Consider the following 18,300-nt stretch of genomic DNA (forward strand, 5'->3'; position numbering starts at 1 on the left):
TAAACCTCTGCAGAAAGCCCGGTGCAGAACAGGGAATCCTGCCTCTCCAAATAGGGTCATTCTGGGAGCCAGCTATCTTCCAAAGGAGCTCTTAACCCTTAAGGATGTGGACTTGCCCCGGCCTTCGCATTCAGTGCTGCCTGCACTGGAATGGTCCACATGCGAATTAAAAACTGCCTCCAACCTCGGCTTCCCTCACATTAGCAGCAGAGGCCGTTGTAATAAAAATGGCCACCACCATCTTTTCTTGAGTGCTTCCTTCGATGGGCCCTGTGCTGTGTGCTTTATACACATTTGAACAGCTCTTTTGTTTGTTTGTTTGTTTTTTGTTTTTGGGTTTTTCGAGACAGGGTTTCTCTGTGTAATCTTGGCTGTCCTGGACTCCCTTTGTAGACCAGGCTGGCCTTGAACTCAAAGAGATCTGACTGCCTCTGCCTCCCAAGTGCTAGGATTAAAGGCGTGTGCCACCACGCCCGGCTGAACAGCTCTTTAGCTTGGGTGCCATTGTTATATCCTTTTTATCCTTAGGGAATAGGTTTCTACAAGTTGGTCACATCCTCTAGCCTGTGTATGCTACTGAGCCTACTCTAACTGAACCTCATCACGCTGCTGTGAGCGTAAATAGGAGTTTCCTGTAAGGTGTTGGGTGCAGAGAACCAGGAAGTTGTATGACGGTTTACTGAGATGGCCAGCTTTCTGACGTCGAGAAGCATATAAGCTATTATTGAAGTACATGTTTGGGTGTGTCTATGCAGGCCTCTCCAGAGGTCAGTAGCTGAGAGGGAATTCCAGTTCTGCACGCCGCTGCCAGCACCACCCATAAGCTGAGGCCTCCAGTTGGACAAGACAGGGAAGAAGGAGAAAGATGGGAACGCAGGCATTCTTGCTCTTTCTGCTTCCTGGGCTCCATGATATGATGTCGCTGCCACACACCCTGCTCCCCTTCCCTACAGTGATAGATTGCAACATCTGGGGCTGAGCTGAAGTAGACCTGTCTCTGGCCTTAAGTGGCCTTTTTCTGGTGTTTTGTGACTATCTGACTGTTCACAGATGATGACCACAGAAAACACACATTCACGCCCATGTTTGTTGCTTGGCTCTTTCGGCTCTGTGTGGTGGGCACACAGTTGAGGGTGGAGAGGAGAAGTTAAGAATTGCTGTGCTGGCCTTGCTGTGGGCCATCCAGCTGTGACTTTCGTTGTCACCTAGTTGATGTCTGTCATTAATAAGTTTATTCTCACTCATATGAAGCCATGAGGCGCCTTTCTTTGTTTTCCCTTTCTTTACTGAGTTTCCCTCTAGAGGAGGGAGGATGACATGGGGCTCTGTCCTTTTAAATCCTTCCTCCTATAAGAAACCAGATAGTTTTCATCTGAAGCCAAGTCTAAGATAAGCATCATTAAATCATCAAGTACTCTAAAAATAGAGGAGATAAACATAGAACTGCGTTCTCTCCCTCTCCCTTCCCCTCTCTCCCCGTCCCCTTCTCCCTCTCCAGTCCTGGGGAGTAAATCCAAGGCGAGTGCTGGCCAAGTGTCGGGCCACTGAGCCCAGAGCAATCCTCCCACTTGGAGAAGGCCGACTCCTCTAGAATGGTAGCGTGTAGGTGGCTCCTCTCCAGTGGGTTTGGAAGGCTGTCTGCGTTTGGACTTGGACTTTTATAGGTGAAGCCTCTGAGGTCTCCTTCCAGATCTAGAACTGTAAAGCACTGGGATTTAATTAGTCTGAGTCATTAATGACTGTTTTCTTGAAGAGTAGATTCTAACAGAACTCAGAATATGATAAAGGAGGAAATTAGTCTCTTGGTCTTTATCATAACAGTGGGAGCTTGTCAGGACTCTAGTTGGCTACAAAACACCTCATTAAGGCATTGATTTGAGGTAAATTGTTCCTTTGGGGACCATTTTCTTATAGTTTAGTTAAGTAAATAAAGATGGAAGCTGGGGCTTTCAGAATGACTGTGGGTAAGATGGTTTCCTATTTTCTTTTCTTTTCTTTTTGAGACAGAGTTTTTCTGTGTCGTCCAAGCCTTATACTTGGTACGTAATCCAGAATCTTAATCCTTCTATCTCTACCTTGCAAGCTCTGCCAAAACGCACTGTGGAGGGTATTGATCACTGTGTCCTTGTTTGACTTGTGAGGCTGGTTCTCAGTTCCCAGCTTGACTACTCTACCCTGTGGGTTTAAGCTTTTCTCAGTAGCATCTTGTGTTAACTTATCAGCCCCTTGTATTCAACTTGTCCAGGGCAACTGGTTTCTTCCAGTACTGGGTCTTTCCTGATACAACACACCCAGCCTGTAACACTTGAGCTGGTTAAGGTTGATAGCCAACTCGGTGGGATTTCAAATCACCTGGGGCACAAGCCTCTGAGTATGCCTGAAGGTGTTTCCAGAGAGGGTTAACTGAGGAAGGGAAGGCCTGCCCTCAGTGTGAGTCCATAGTCGGGAGTCCTGGACTGAGTAAAAAGGAGAAGATGAATAGAGAGCCAGCATTCCTTTCTCTCCTTTCTCACTGAGGGTGCTATATGACCAGCTGCCTCATACCCCCACCACTATGCCTTCTCACAGGTAAAAATAAGCCTTTTCTTCTGAAAATTGCCTTAGTCACAGCAAGGGGGAAAGTAACAAATTCAGGATCTTCTGTCTTTAGTGATAATGTTTGCACTCTACCATGTTCCTCATTGATGCCTGCATCTAAGCAGTTGTATATTTTCCCTTCAATATCTTATATAGAATATTATATATTCTCTATAGATTATAATGTATTATATCTTCTCATCTTCTAATACCCTGCCAGTCACTGGATCTTCCTGCTAACATCTCCATCTCATTTCTTAATTCCTCCTGATGCTCCTCTCCGTTCTGTGGACATCCGGTCCTGTGCCGGTTAGCAAGCACTCACTTAGGGCCACAGCAAATGAATAAAAACCAAGGTCACCAAACAGCCCGATTCATAATGCTGCTGAAACCTTTGTGTGTGTGTGTGTGTGTGTGTGTGTGTGTGTGTGTGTGTGTTTTGGTTCATTTTCCAAGAGGCTACCGAATAGGCTTCCACTGTTGGAACTAGACAAATGTTTGCACTCCTTTAAAGACCTCTGCCTGGATCCTGACGCTTTGTCTTACAAACCACAGCAGACGCGGTGCACAACGCAGCTGGCTTCGGGTTCAGCGGCGTGGATGCAGATGGGAATCCCCGATGGGATCTGCTGTCTAACCTGAACATCTGGAAGATTGAGGTGAGAATATGGGGGTTCTGGAACAAACGGCCACAGTGACCAAAGAAAGCAGTTGCTGCGAGTGTGGGATTCCCAGTGTTCTTCGTCAGGGTGTCCCAGGAAAGCTGTTCTGGGGGATGTCCCTCACCATTTGTTTCTCTTCTTTCTTTCTTCTTCTCTTCCTCCTCCACATTATTGTCATCTTGTTTTCAGGATACCTACTTTCTTGACACTTTTAATCACTCAAGGAAAAGTGACACCAAAATTTTGAAAAGGAGCCAGGAAAATCTTTCTGTTGTTTAATTCTTGTTCTACCAGCTAGAGAGTGAACATGTAATTTTCTCTTGTTTGCATCCGGCTTGGGTTCCAGTTCAGTGTGTAGACCAGAGCTTTGTGCCTTTAGACTTCAGCATGCTTGGCTATCTGTGGGTTCTTGGAAACAATTTTAATTCTTTTTTTTTTTTTTTTTTTTGATAATAACTGTCTCAATGCACACGTTTCAGGCCACTGGGACAGTGTGTCTCTTCCCCTGTCTTTATTCTTGAATCACAGTTCTCTTTGTGTCATTGGAAAAAGACATGGCTCCCTTTGGCCCACATCATTAAAGTTTATTTTGCCTTATTTACTCTAGCATGGGGGACAGGGCTACCTAGAGCCTTTGTCCTGCAGCAGTGGAGGAAAGCCAAGCCTCTGACCATACAGGAGCACTGGTCCCCTAGCCAGCCTGCTCAGGGTGGCTGTTAGCTTTTGATTTCCACCTACCCTGGGGCAGGTGTGAGGACAAGTAGCCTGGGAGACTGAGCACCTTCCACCCACATTGAGTGTGGCTGACTAAAAGGAGCCACTGAGGAAACCTCCACCATCTCCTGCCTAAGGAATTTTGCATTTAGAAGGCCTGCAGAGGGAAGGTGGCCTGCCTTTAACCTACCAAAAATTTATGAGGAGGGTAAGATGTCCTCCTCTTCCCTCTCCTCTTCCTGTTGTCTCTCTTGCCCACCTCTCTCCCCTGTTATCCCTCCTCCTCCTCATTTTATTCCTCCTCTTTTCCTCATCTCCCCCTCCCCCTCCTCCTTCCCCTATCCTTTCCTTCCTTTCCCCACTTTTCCTCTTCCTCTTCTTCTTTCTCCTCCTTTTCTTTCTCACCCTCCTTCTCCTTCATCCCTTCCTCCTCCTGCCCTCTTTTTCCACTGTTACCTTAAAAGGAAAATGGGCAGACAGAAGTAGAAGTACTTTGTACCTGTTACCTAACTAGATTGCATCATATATTCAATTTAAATTCATGGTGCTATTTGATGCCTTCATCTGACTAGATTGCATAAACACTTCTCACTATGGGGGGAAGTGATGATATTTGGATTCTAGCCAATCTGAGGGCTCCTTGGGTCAGAAAGCTCTGGCAAATATGGCTTTTTAAAAAAAGCCTAAATTTGGAACTGGTTCTGAGGAGGCGGTGATACTTTGCCCTGTTACAGTAAACCACTCCTCCCATAGAAAGTTTCTAGACATCACAACCTCCTTTGCCATTCTCAGAAAACATCTGGGCTGGGTTCCTCTCTTCCCTATGCAGATGTCAGACAAGGCCCTAGGGCTTGGGGACTTCACTGGCTTCGAGTTTCAGAGCTGACCCCATTGATTTTTGGCTGTACATGAATGCACCCCAACAATGCACCAAAAGACAGAACTCTTTCATTATGGGCATGTGCTCAGGGTCAAATTAAGTTATATAGTTGTTGGAAGAGAAAATGGGAATACTGATTTTCACTGTATTGGGTATGGGGCAAGAAGAAAGGAACAACAAGGGAGTCTGGTTTAGTGACAGTGCTTCAAGACCATGTTTATAGCATTCATTAGCTATGTAAATAGAAACAAGCTGGATTTAGAAATAAAGCTCAATAAATAATAAATCCATCAATCTATCAAACATCACCTGTTAGCTATTATCCGTTTACCTTCCATTTGTCATCTGTGTATCTATCTATTTTCCTCTTATCTTTCAGGCAACTATCTATCATTTATCTACTTATCAGCTATTCATATCTATTTACCTGTCTTAGAGTTTCTGTGGCTGTGATAAAACTCTATGACCAAAAGAAACTTGAGGAAGAAAGAGTTTATTTGGCTTACACTTCCACATCACGGTCCATCACTGAGGGAGGTCAGGACAGGAACTCGAACAGGACAGGACCCTCTGGAGGCAGGAGCTGACGCAGAGGAAGAGTGCTGGTTACTGGCTTGGTCACTAATGGCTTTTTTCAGCCTGCTTCTTTGTATATCTCAGGACCACTTGCCCAGGGGTGGTGCTGCCCACAGTGGGCTAGGCCTTCCTACACCAATCATTATTGAAGAAAGCGACCTACAGACTTGCCTCCAGACAATCTATTGAGGTCGTTTTCTCAACTGAAGATCCTCTCCCCAAATATCTCTAGCTTCTTTCAAGTGGAATAAAAACTAAGAAGCATACATGTATGTATCTGTTATACATCGTCTATCTATTATCATCTGTTGCCTATCCAACCTGTATTCTCTGTCATCTGTATTATCTCTCTATCATCTGTGAGGCCATCTTCCATCTATCTTTTAGCTCTATTGCTCTACCCTCTCCTTTTAAGCAAATCACATTAGGCAGAGTGTGGCCTAAACAGGGTTTCTTTTTTCTTTTTTCATTCTTCTCTCATATGTTACATTCTGATGGCAGTTTCCCCTCCTCTCCTCCCTTCATAAACTAAGTCCCTCCTTCCCTCCCTCCCTCCCTCCGCCCCCTTCTCTCATATGTTATTCCCTGACTGCAGATTCTCCTCCTCGTCTCCCTCTATAAACACGGTTTCTTGCGGCTGAAGGTTTTGCACAGGGAAAACCCATACGTCTTATTACTCTTCGAGTGAGAACACATAGTTCATGTCTGATCTGGGGCTGTCTTCTTTCGGCAGTTGACTGACTTACACTATTGCCAGATGGGTGATCTTTCTTTATTTTCTTTTCTGCATTGTGATCTCTTCATGCATGAAGTCTCTTACTATTCCAGGCAAAGTTGGATAGAGTTGGGACTGTGATGCTATTTATAGAAATGACTGTAAAAGGCTGACCTAGTTTGCACATGGTCACATAGTACAAAGATAACAGTTTCTTTTAACTTGTTCCTAAAGCCCTACAGTCGGATGTGGTAAGCCTCCTGTTGGAGTACTTTTAAGTCATTTGACTTCATTAAAAAAAAAAAAAAAAAACAGAGTGGGAGGGAATTGACAGAAGTTCACTTTAGTTTTGCTGTAACGTAAAAATAAGTTCTGAGCAGGCTTAAGTCTCCAAGCCATGGTTTGGCTGCAAAGTAAATCTTATAAATGCCAGAAAATGTTACTGCCTGTGTCGGAACAGCTGCCTGACTGAACTATGAGTAATCCCGCTTGAAATCCACACCAACTCAGAGCAAGGGAGTTGTGGGCAGGACTTTGCATTGCTCGGGTATTTCTCATGCTAATGGTAGGTGTTACTTTCTTGTTTCTAGACTGCCACGAGTTTCAAGATGTACTTGGCAAACTGGAATATTCAGACGTCAGCTTGGCTGAAATGGTAAGGGGACCTTATTGCTCAGGGCAGATGTGTGCTTGGGGGCTTCCTAGGTGAGCAACAGCTGCCTGCCAGTCTGACACTTGGGTATTAATGTCCACTGTAGGGACAGTGACTTGAGAGGATCCTTGGGTGAGCCTGTTTCATCTCATAATGCTCATTGCTCTGTTCCACCAACTCGTTTCTTCCTTGTAGCAATCCTGCGAGTTTTATCACTCCATTGAATAGCTGTGGGAAGGGAAACAGAAGGGTTACATGACATGCCCAAAGTCACAGAGCTGTGAGTGACAGATACATGGCCAAAAGTCTGTTCCCAGAGTGAGGCTTTTTGCCTCTCTGCTGTAAGGCTGGGTACCCTGGAGAGTCTAGTTTTCAGATCCTAGGAAGTCTGTGTGCATGTGAAATCCCTGATGAGGGCTGCTGCTTGTCCCAGATCTGAGAGCTTTATGGTACTCACATGCCTGCATTTGTGTTGGCATGCCTCTGACCTGTTTCTGTGTGTTATATATTTAGAAGATTACTTATTGGGGGAGGTTCTGAATATACAGCAAACTCCACCCAGTGAATGCGCCTCAAATAAGTGCAGAGACAGTATGAAAATATTAAGGTTTTTTAAGTTTTGTTTTGCATGAGCGGTGTCTTTCACAAATCAACACACTGAGGCAGAGCTGAAGAGATAGTTCTTTTGGGTATTAAGTGTGTAGCTCTTGTAGAAGACCCAAGTTCAGTTCCTATCACTTACATGGGTGTCTCACAACCACCTGTAATTCCAGCTCTGTAGGAGATCCAGTGCCTCTTGGTCTCCAAGGCACGTTCACTCATGTGCACCCCCCCCCCCCAGATAAAACATATCTTGAAAACTATCTTAAAACATATTTTTATTTAAAAACAAAAAGTATTTAAAACAAATTACACAGTTCTTTAAAACTACTGAAGCAAAGGAGACACAATATAGAAATTCTTCAAATCAAGCTTATGTGTTGCTATCTAAAAACTGCCTGCTCTTGCAATTTTTAAATTCTGATATGAACAAAGTTGTTTTTAAATTAATATTGCAAGCCATTTTAATGCCAGTCTTTCTTTCTTTCTCTTCTTCTTCTTCTTTTGTTTTGTTTGTTTTTTGAGATAGAGTTTCTCTGTGTAACAGCCTTGGCTGTCCTGGACTTTCTTTGTAGACCAGGCTGGCCTCAAATTCACAAAGATCCTCCTGCCTCTCCTCCAGAGTGTTGGGATTAAAGGCGTGTGCCACCCCACCTGACATTTATTTCTTTATGCCAAGTAGTCCCCTGGAGTCATACAGTCTCCATAAGGAATCTACAGCCTAAGATGATTGAAAATAAGAAATCTTAGAGATAAAATATTTTACTCATGCAAGAAAGATACATAGAATGTTAAAAAAAAATGCATGTGCCTAGTCCTCATATTAAAAATAAATCTTACTGAGAATAGAGTTTTAATTCTGTGGTTTTCTTCCCAATTGTATTTGTTTTCCTCTAATGAGAAGAGATATGGAACCCTCAATCTGAGTGTAAATCAGTTACTTTTGCCAGGCAGTGGTGGCACACGCCTTTAATCCCAACACTCAAGAGGCAGAGACAGGCAGATGGCTGTGAGTTCGAGGCCAGCCTGGTCTATGAAGTGAGTCCAGGACAGCCAAGGCTACACAGAGAAACACTGTCTCAAAAAGCCATAATAATAATAATAATAATAATAATAATAATAATAATAATAATAATAATAATAATACTGCTGTTGCTGCTGCTACTACTACTACTAATAATAATATCAGTTACTTTTGAACCGTCAGTGATAGATTCATGACATGGATTCTTGGTCTTACTGTTTCATTTTCTATTAGGACACTGTCACTTACTGAAGTGTGTAGTGGCCACCGTTGACAGCCACCGGCAATGCATAGACTGAGTTTGGGGGAGAAAGCCTCCATCCCTTTCTGTCACTTATTGTAATCAATGAGGGCCAAAGATCTCAAGAGAATCAGCTGACTTTTCCTGCTTCTCACATTCTAGTTCCCACATTGAGCATCTTATACCTGAAAACCTGAAACTGCAAATGTCCCCATATCTGAGACCTTTGGACACTATCATGATGTTCTAAGTGGAAAATTCCACATCTGACCTCTCCTGAGAGATGGCAGTTAGAACACACATGCTAGTGTCGGGTGAAGCTGCATCCCAGCTGTGCATGGAAGGTGTACATGATACACAAATGACCTGGGTCTTATCCCCACGGTAATTCATTCTGAATTTAAAAAAAAAAAAAAAAAATCAGAAATCAAAAAGGCTTCTTGCCTCAGGCACTTGGGGTAAGGGCCACTCAGCCTGTTTTGCTTGTTTAAACATCTGATTGGCTCTGAGCAGGTCCTCTGACTGGCACGCTAATTTCTCCTTGGAGCCCCTGCCGGAAAGATGAAAAGTCTTGTCATGTCAATTAGTCAGATAGCATAAGGGCTGGAAAGTTAAATTAGTGTTGGCTAAATGCAGATAATTTCTACGCTTGGTTAATCTGGAGTCCAGGTGTTTGAATGCTGCTGACTCTTGTATCAGTACCCTTAGTGGATTTGCCCTTTTGTGAAACCTGCTTATGTAAGGCAAGAACTTGTGTTGAGTTGAAAGAGACCACCCAGACCTTTAAGTGCCCACAAGATGGGCTCCAGACGATTTAGCCTAATGAGGTTAAATTTTATAGCAGGACCACGAACTGCATGTCCGATGGTACTCAAGGGTGCCAAAGAAGCACAGGCTGCCTGCATTTCATGGCAAGCTCCTGTTAAGAGGCAGGCAGGCATCTCTCAGAACGAAGCTAAGGACTTCCGTGAGATGCAGATGTCACTGGCAGCACGCAGTGTTTTCACCAGGGCTTTGCTGGTCCTTCCTCTCTTCACAGTGTGTGCTATGAGCGCGTTCCCTGGTACCCTACCGTGCTCACCTTTGTCCTGTCTGCTCTGTGGCACGGCGTCTACCCTGGATACTATTTCACATTCCTAACTGGAGTCCCTGTCACATTGGCAGCTAGAGCGGTAAGCTTCTATCCGGTGTTGGCTCTTCTTTCTAGCAGTCTGGTGTGCATGTGTGCGTGTGTGCGTGTGTCTATGTATGTATTTCTCTAGTTTAAGTTGAGGGAGTTGGGAGTGACTTTTTGATGCAGAGTAATGATGCAGAGTAATCCTTCCTGGAATAATACTTTTTTTTCTTGGAATGATATTTGGAAAAATCAAATAATATACAAAAAGTTGTCTTATTACAGACATATTTACATAATGTTTAGGGACTTGTCATTGTAAAAGTGGCTAACTGATTCACTTGCAGAGAGTAGAACAATAAGAATTTCATGAGCAACAAATTCCTCCCTTGAGAAATGGACACATTTTTAGTCACTAAAATCGAATGTACAGATGATGATGTTTATTAATCAATGCAGGCCCTATCAGACTTCAGTTTGCTTGTACCCTGCTGAATATTCTCATGCCATTTTACTAAGCCTAGAAGTAATTCACTGTGGCTCTGAGAGTCAGTGAGAAAGCAGCCTGGGAGCTGAGTTGATTGGAGACAGATCTCACCCCATCTGTCTGATCTAATCAAAGCTTAAAGCTGTGTTAAGTACAGACTTTCATGCTCTGCTCCATTTTATTCTTTGATCAGGATTATGGCATTTCTTATTTCAGGTTCCAAGAGGTTCCAATGGCGTTAGTTGTACTATGCGTAAATTTTGTTATTTACTCACTTTGTGAGCTGTGTGTGTATGTGTGTGTGTGTGTGTGTGTGTGTGTGTGTGTGTGTGTGTGTCAGGGTTGGGTTGGGATGTGGATTGGCTAGTGTGTGTAGGCTGAGGCTCAGGGATCTGCCTGTGTCCACTTCCCGGGTGTCAGGGCTACAAGTAGATGCCACCATGCCTGGCTGTTTTACTTTGGTTTTTTTTAAAAAGTGGGTTCTGGGTATTCAGTTCACAGCCAGGTTATCTTCCAAGCTCGTGCTGTTTAAGCATTCTTCGGTGCTCTTTTCTACGATTATTTCAGCAGCCTTGTCACAGGCCAGTCTGCACACAGGCATCCGTTTATCCCAGCAGACAAGACAAGAGCTCTCCCCATGAGGTTCCCGTACTACGCAGACCAAAGAGTATATTAAATTTTACATATGAGCAAGGCAGAAAGTTGCCATTCAGATAGTTTTAAAAACTCTAAAAATTAAATACATATTTGAACATGAGAAGCAGGAAAGACCTTTTATTTGCTCTTCATATACCAACTTAGATTCTGACACACAACTAAAGAACAGATTGCCAGAACAAACTAAGGAATAAAGGTCAGCGCCGTGCTTTGTTGAGGCACTCAGAGTGTCACTCCTTAAAATATCTGTGCCCCGGTGGCCTCTGCTGGCACGGGCTGTGATGTATACAGATCCTGTCCATTGCAGCCTTGGAAACAGCTTCTCCCAAGGAATCGAGGGAGCGGGAGGAAAGAGAGGGACTGATGGAGCAAAGCTTCCAGTTTTTTCTAATAAGAGAGTGAACTCAGCGGTCACTAAGTCTTGGCTTTGGACTTTAATAGGTCCTTTGCTGTTAAAACTTGATACCTGTTGCCAGGATTTCTGAATGGGTGGAACCTCAGACTGTTCTTGAGGAGGTGAGCGTGAGCAGGCAAAGCGAGTCATTGTTGTTGTTGGGGTTTTTGCTTGGTTAATTGTTATCTCCTGGAACTCCCTGTGTATCAAAAAAAAAAAAAAAAAAAAAAAGACTCTGAACTTCTGATCCCCCTGCCTCCACCTCTGGACTTCTGGAGTGCTGGGATAATAGGCCTATGCCATTGTGACTGGCTTTTAGGAGGTGCTGGGGACTGAGCTGAGAGTTGTGTGGGTCATAGACAAGTACTTAACAACTGAGCACATCCCCAGCCTAAGGAAGGTCTTTTGCTTCACCAGGTAGTGTGTGTGTCCTGCTAGAAGACTCAACAGATGTGATCTGTGTAAAGTATTAGCACAGACACTGTGCACAGTGCATAGCAGTTACTTTTAGTAGTGGTGATAACTGGATGCTTGTATTACTGTAGCCATGGCAACAGGACACAGCATAGAGACTTTACAGTGGAAGTATGCACCACAAAACTGTAACAGCCAAACAAGGGATGGGCAGACAAGCTAACGCTCCCCTAATGACCTTAAATGACACTGAAGATTAATATTTATGGACATGGCAAAAAATCTCTAACAGATTACACCAAATAGGCTAAAAAAAATACACTAGTGCCATCAAGAATATAAATGTAGGTACACATAAATAGAAAAGGTTTAGGAGGGCTCTGTGACAAGTTCTTAAACGTTTCTGGGGGGGTGGTTAAAAAGGATATAAATATATACATTACATATATGCACACATATGTAATACAATATAGATATAGTACAAATACGTGTGTGTGTGTGTGTGTGTGTGTGTGTGTGTGTGTGCACGCGTGTGTGTGCGCGTGTTAAGAAAAACCATGGTGCGGTTTGGGCTGAAACTAGAACTCAACTGTTGGCCGTGCTCCTCGGCCTGTGTTCCTCCCATTCTACTTCTTTGTATGTGATTGAGCGGAAGTTAGTTCAGTTTTCACTCCTGCCTCTTAATTCTGCCTTTTGGTGTGCAGGTGAGGAACAACTATAGACATCACTTCCTTTCTTCCAAAGCCCAAAAGTTTGCTTACGACGTGCTTACCTGGGCTGCCACTCAGCTGGCTGTCTCTTACACGGCAGCGCCGTTTGTCATGTTGGCTGTTGAGCCAACCGTCAGTTTATACAAGTAAGTTTCCATTGTTTTCGGTTGATGCCTCGTATGGTTATCTTTTTTTTTTTTTTTTTTTAACTTCAGAATTGGTAAACTGAATCAACATTCTAAGGGATAGTATATTAAGAATTGCTAAATGTGACTGACTGTGAAAATGCTAGGAGGAGCTTTACGAGGAAATGACTATCCCAAAGACGCCAACCCTCGAGAGCACCGACACCCACAACGATGGTTGATGAGGTTCCCTGAATCGTCCCTGGTGCTGTGAAGGGCTCTGTGGCAGTGCATTTGGAAGGGTTAGATATGGAGTTCAAATGCAGAGGATTTGGCAGTACACACCTGTAATCCCAGCACTCAGGAAGGAGAGGCAGGGGGAGCTTGAGCTTGAGCCTGGACTCTGAGCTCCTATCTCAACCATAGGGTGAAAAAAAGAGCCTATACCTATGCCTGCCCCCAACTCAAAGGGTGGGTGCCCTGCCCTGGCTCCTTTCCCTGAGGACTGGGCTGTGTTGGAGAGTTGGCTATGCTGCGGCAGTAGGTGCTAGGGTGTTGCTGCTGGCTGTCCGACTTGCATAGTTTCTCACAGTTTGTAGAAGTACTCTGTGCTTTTTTTTATTTTTTTTAACTGAGACGTGATGCTGGTGCATATGGGTGGGGATTTATATCCACAGATGTGCATGGTGGGTGGGGATATGAGAACCAAGGATGGGGACCAGAAGGTTTTAAGGAAAGACCCATCAGGCCTTATATTTGAAAGTCTGCGCTCCAAATAACTATGACCTATAGTTGTATGCTTTTTAATTTCATGTTCATGTTTAATTTTTTTTCTTCCCACCATGGAGTGCTTTGGCCTTTGGCGTGGAAGTTGTGTAACTTCACCGTGAAAGGAGGCTAAGATAGACTCAAAGCAGTCCTGTTAGCAAGTAGGACTGGGTGTGGGAACTGTGTGGGGAACGTGCAGAGGACACAGGACCTCTACTTAGTAAAAGTGTTACTGTTACACGGTAACATGAGTTGCTTAGTGGCTAACACAGGCCTTTCCAGGTTAACTTTTGTGTGTGTGTGTATGAAGTTGTGTGTGTGTGTGTGTGTGTGTGTGTGTGTGTGTGTGTGTGGGTGTGAGTGTGTGTGTGTGTGATGTGTTTGGGGACCAGAGGTCATCCTGTCAACCTTGCTTTCCAAGGCAGGGTCTGTCATCTGGACTAAAGCTCACTGAACAGGCTAGCCAGTGAGCCCCAGGGACCCTCCCATCTCCACCTCCCTCACACTGGATGACAAGCATGCAGTAACAAGCACACGTGCGTTCTGAGCATCAAGCTCAGGTCCTACTTATGTGGCAAACACATGACTGAGCCATCTTCCCAGCCCCAAGGTTAATTAAAAAAAAATGATTATAAAAAAGTGACCTAGAAATAAACAGTGCAGTTGTCTGTGCTCAGAGAATGGTACCTCAGGCATGATGTGTAGGCATATTGATGCTTTGAACTAAAGGAACCAAAACCTCTCTGACTGTTTCCAAGTCCCTGCTCCTCTTTTTCCTCTCCGAAGTGTAAGACAGAGCTGGCCCTGGATGTATGTCCTCATTCTCAGGCCCAAGTGTTCCAGAAGATCAACTTTCACATTGAAAGACTAGATTTAACACCACATCCCGAGCTCATGTGGAATGTGTCTCAGACCATCTTCTGGTCATGGTTTGGCTAGGCTGGCTGGCTAGCAAGCCCATGTGATCATTCTGAGGCAGGCCTGCATCCACCCCCCAGCCAAAAACCCTGCCCCAGTTCTGGGATGACAGGTACATAAGGCCATACTCACATGTCCAGCTTGTTAAAACTTTTTAAACATGTTTGCTGTGATCTAAGTCCAGGACCTCATACTTGCAAGCCAGCTCTCTCTCTCTCTCTCTCTCTCTCTCTCTCTCTCTCTCTCTCTCTCTCTCTCTCTCTCTCTCTCTCTCTCTCCAGCTGTGACTCATTCTTAAGAGAGCTACTAAATTAGTAAAAGGAAATTCAAATGCCATGACCATTTAGAGAAGGTGACTGTAGTTTCCTTGCAGGTCTGTAGCTCATCCGGGGATAAGCTCAGTAGCCAGCGTGAAGGACAGCTATGTGCAAACTCATTTCTCAGACATTCCCCATCTTTTGCATTTACATTTCTCATGCTTTCTGCAAGACCCTTGTCTCAACTTATGAAATTGTTTGAAAAGCCAATACTCATCCATTCACTTATCTTTAAATAATACTCTTTTAAATTCACTATGTAAGGATATTAGAATTTGGCTTGGGTAGCTCAGTCAATATTCCACTTGCCTTGTAAGCCAAGGACCTGAGTTTGATTCCCAGCTCCCACATGAGAAGCTGGGTGTGGTAGCACATTTGGAATCCCAGTGCTGGGGAGGCAGAGACAGGAGGATCTCTGGGGCTTACTGGCTAGCCAGTCTAGCCTAATTGCAAAGTGCTGGCCAATCAATGAAAGACCCTGCCTCAAAGGAAAAGGAGCAGTATTTCTGAAGAAAGCAGTTGAACTCTGGCTTCCACACACAGATGTACATGTAAGCATCGCATTATAAAAAGGTTAAAATTTGTAAACAACTTGTATATATGGCCAGATCTTTGAGAACAGACACCGCTAATATCTAGAGTCCCAAAGTTAATACTGAGTGTGCTCACTCAATGGCTGCTGATGAGACTTTTTATAATAGAAAGATGAACATTCTATCAAGTTTTAGAGGAAACATGGACTGTCAGAAAAGATCACTAAACTTTACTAGGATACTGAAGTTTGCTTTTTTTGATTGTGTAGTTGGATTTAATTTAGCCTAATTGTCTTATGTCCCATAGGAAATAGGACAAAGTAAAAAGAACAGAGTACCTTAGGTGTATTCCCTTTAAAGTTGTAGTTTACTGTAGCCCTGCCTCTGACCTCTGACAATCCAGTCTACGCCCAGTGTTTATCTTAAGAGGCCCCTTCACTCTCAGTGGGTTTTTTGTTTGTTTGTTTTTCAAGACAGAGTTTCTCTGTGTAGCTTTGGCTGTCCTAGATTCACTTTGTAGACCAGCCTGGCCTCAAACTCACAGAGACCCGCCTGCCTCTGCCTCCTGAGTGCTGGGATTAAAGGCATGCGCCACCACACCCAGTGACTCTCGGTGTTCTTTATACACTAAGTTAGACCGTAGTTAGGTTACTACTCCTTTGCTGTTTTAATAGCTGTTCACCATACACAATGGACCCTCCAACCCATGAGCTGTGTCTTTATTGATGTCTCTCTTGTGACTTTCCTTGGAAGATATAAAGAAACATCTGCACTCCAGACAGAAAAGAAGCTGGCAGATCAAAGAAAGGCCCCTCCAGTCTGGATGGGGAGTAGATGAATTTATTGCAGTTGTTTACAAAACCATCAATGATTTGCACGTTGCCTTCACCACTAAAAAGCAACCCCTCCTCCTGGCAGTTTTGTCCATCTTATATCCTGTGCATAGTTGACATGGAGGGAGAGATGATTGGAATCTCAGGGGAGCATCATGTGATACTCTTTTCTCTCCAGAGTGTCTCGAGATTTGGTATGAGCATGGGTCCTGGGGCCAACCACCGTTGTGGGTACCGAAGGACCACCATGCCCTTCCTGTGGCTCTTCTCCCAGGGGACAGGGCAGAAACTCAGGCTTTTTTGAAATCCCAGTTTAGTACTTTTTTTTTTCAGTGCTGACAATTGAATTCAGTGCTCCACCACTCAGTCACACCCCGGCCCTATGCTTCACCCATCGTAAGCAGGTGGTGTTTAAGGAACAAAGGGTCAAGTGAAAATATATGGCTGTGCTCTTGACTGCTCCACAAACATTTTTTAGTGAGCCATTCCTCTTGCTAAAGGTGGAGCAGCTTAGGGTAGATCTGAGTCACTTGTCCTTGCCCTTACTGGAGAATGAATCCCTTGTCTTTGAACTGTTTTTCTTTGATCTTCCAAGACCATTGGAGTGATTGGGGATACAGGGAAACAGCTTAGTGATGAGGTGCTTGCCTAACATAAAACCCCTTAGGTTTAAGTCCAACCATCAACCATCAAGAGAAGGGAGAAAGGGGAAGAGGAGAGGGAGAGAGCAGGCGAGCTAGGTTGAGAGAGTTGGATTAAAGTACTAATTTAGCCTTTTCAACAGATGTGGAAGAGTTATGCTGACAAAAGCAACTTCTGGTTACATGTGTTTATTAGCAGGTTGTGCACAGTTCACCTGGCATTTACACCCTGCCATTGGCACTCAGCAATTCTCAAAAGTAAAACTTGGTTCTTATTTGGTTTGGTTGAAAGTTATTTTCAAGGCTCTAAACGGACTTTTCAAAGTCAAAATCCAACGAAATGGTTCAGTCCCTAAAAGCACTTGATGGGCAAGCCTGTCTGCCTGAGTTCCATCCCCAAAACTCATGCTAGAAGGAGCGAACTGACCCCTAAAAGTTGTCCTCTGACCATATGTGCCCTGTGGCATCCCTTTGCAAGCCTCTCTCCCAATAAGTCACCAAATAAAAGTGAAAAAACCAAACAAACCAGGATCCTTCCAGTTCCTGAGGTCGATTAGAACTCCGCAGTCTTGAGACGCACATGGGAGATCAGGCTTAGAAGACAGAATGAGCTTCAATGTGCTCTGTGCATCTTCAGCTTTTGAACAGCAGAAATGTCTGCTTTCACACGGTTCATTCTCTTAGTCTGATTATGTCAATGGGGCAGTACTGTGTCTGTCCATCTCTGCCTACCCAGCTTTGTGGCTTGCCTACCAAAGCAGAGTAAGTACTGGCAAGCCCGAGCCATTGGGACTCACTACTCTACTGCTGAGCACAGGGCCTTCCTCTTGCCCTGCTGAAAATGATGTCGTCACACATGTTTTTCTGTTTATGCTTTTCTTTGAAAGGTAATTCTTGTGTTTTTACTTCTAGGTCCATGTTCTTTTTCTTACACATCATATGTCTGCTGATAATCCTTTTCCTGCCAATCAAACCACATCAGCCTCAAACGCTATCCAAATGTAAAGTCCAAATGTACAGTCCAAATTCTGTAAAGAAGAAGGCAGACTGATAACCATGAAGAGAAGCTAAGCGACAGACTTGCAGGACACTGGGAAGACAAAATGGACAGTGACTTAGAGGAGATGTTTACATACATATTTTTTTTCACTGCAGGGAATATTTTTATGGGTATGTTTTGTACAGTTAAATCACCATGTCTAGTTTCATCTTCATACTTTACAGGGCCTGTCAGTGACACAGTGTAGAGAACAGGCCACTGGGTTGGCTCTTCTGAAATCACTTCCGCCTACTGAAATCTGGAAGCATGGATCCAAGTGTGGCCTCCTTAGGAGGTGTCTGCTGAGATGACTTGTCCGAGATTTCTGAAATCAGAACATTCCCAGGCATGACTTTCCCTTGGCAACTCCAGACCCTTGAATGTGTGACTTACCAGGTTGTGTGGACACAACTCCTACTCTCAGAAACCCTTGGTGGAAAGAAAGTGATTATGGAGGGAGGCTTCCAAGGTGTAAGGAAAAAAAAAAAAAAAAAACTCCACAAACTGGGAAGATTAACCCTGAATGCTTGAGTGGATGAATGTACCCTCAAACAGGCTGCATTATCCACCCCTGTCCCCCGCCCCTTCCCCAGGATTGTACCATTCCCTTTCCCTTCTGAATTGAGCCAAGACTGGACATCAGAAAGTCTCCTGCCTGCATGTCCAAGGAGCCAGGGAAGGAGTAGTGGCTACTGGTGAGGGGTTAGGA

The 18,300-nt window shown here is 44.2% G+C and overlaps 1 protein-coding gene across 1 annotated transcript in view; it reads left to right on the forward strand.

The window, feature by feature from the left end:
* Mboat1 (membrane bound O-acyltransferase domain containing 1) overlaps positions 1–18,074 on the forward strand; it is a 99,647-nt gene extending 81,573 nt beyond the window's left edge. The window contains exons 9-13 of the mRNA XM_051169468.1: positions 3,133–3,236; positions 6,715–6,779; positions 9,681–9,813; positions 12,412–12,563; positions 17,465–18,074. Coding sequence (XP_051025425.1) covers positions 3,133–3,236; positions 6,715–6,779; positions 9,681–9,813; positions 12,412–12,563; positions 17,465–17,603 — 593 coding nt within the window. The 3' untranslated portion in view covers positions 17,604–18,074. The remainder of the gene's footprint in view (positions 1–3,132; positions 3,237–6,714; positions 6,780–9,680; positions 9,814–12,411; positions 12,564–17,464) is intronic.
* The last annotated feature ends 226 nt before the right edge of the window (positions 18,075–18,300 follow it).

This window comes from Acomys russatus, chromosome 3 (genome assembly GCF_903995435.1).
Source record: "Acomys russatus chromosome 3, mAcoRus1.1, whole genome shotgun sequence".
Lineage (NCBI taxonomy): Eukaryota > Metazoa > Chordata > Mammalia > Rodentia > Muridae > Acomys > Acomys russatus.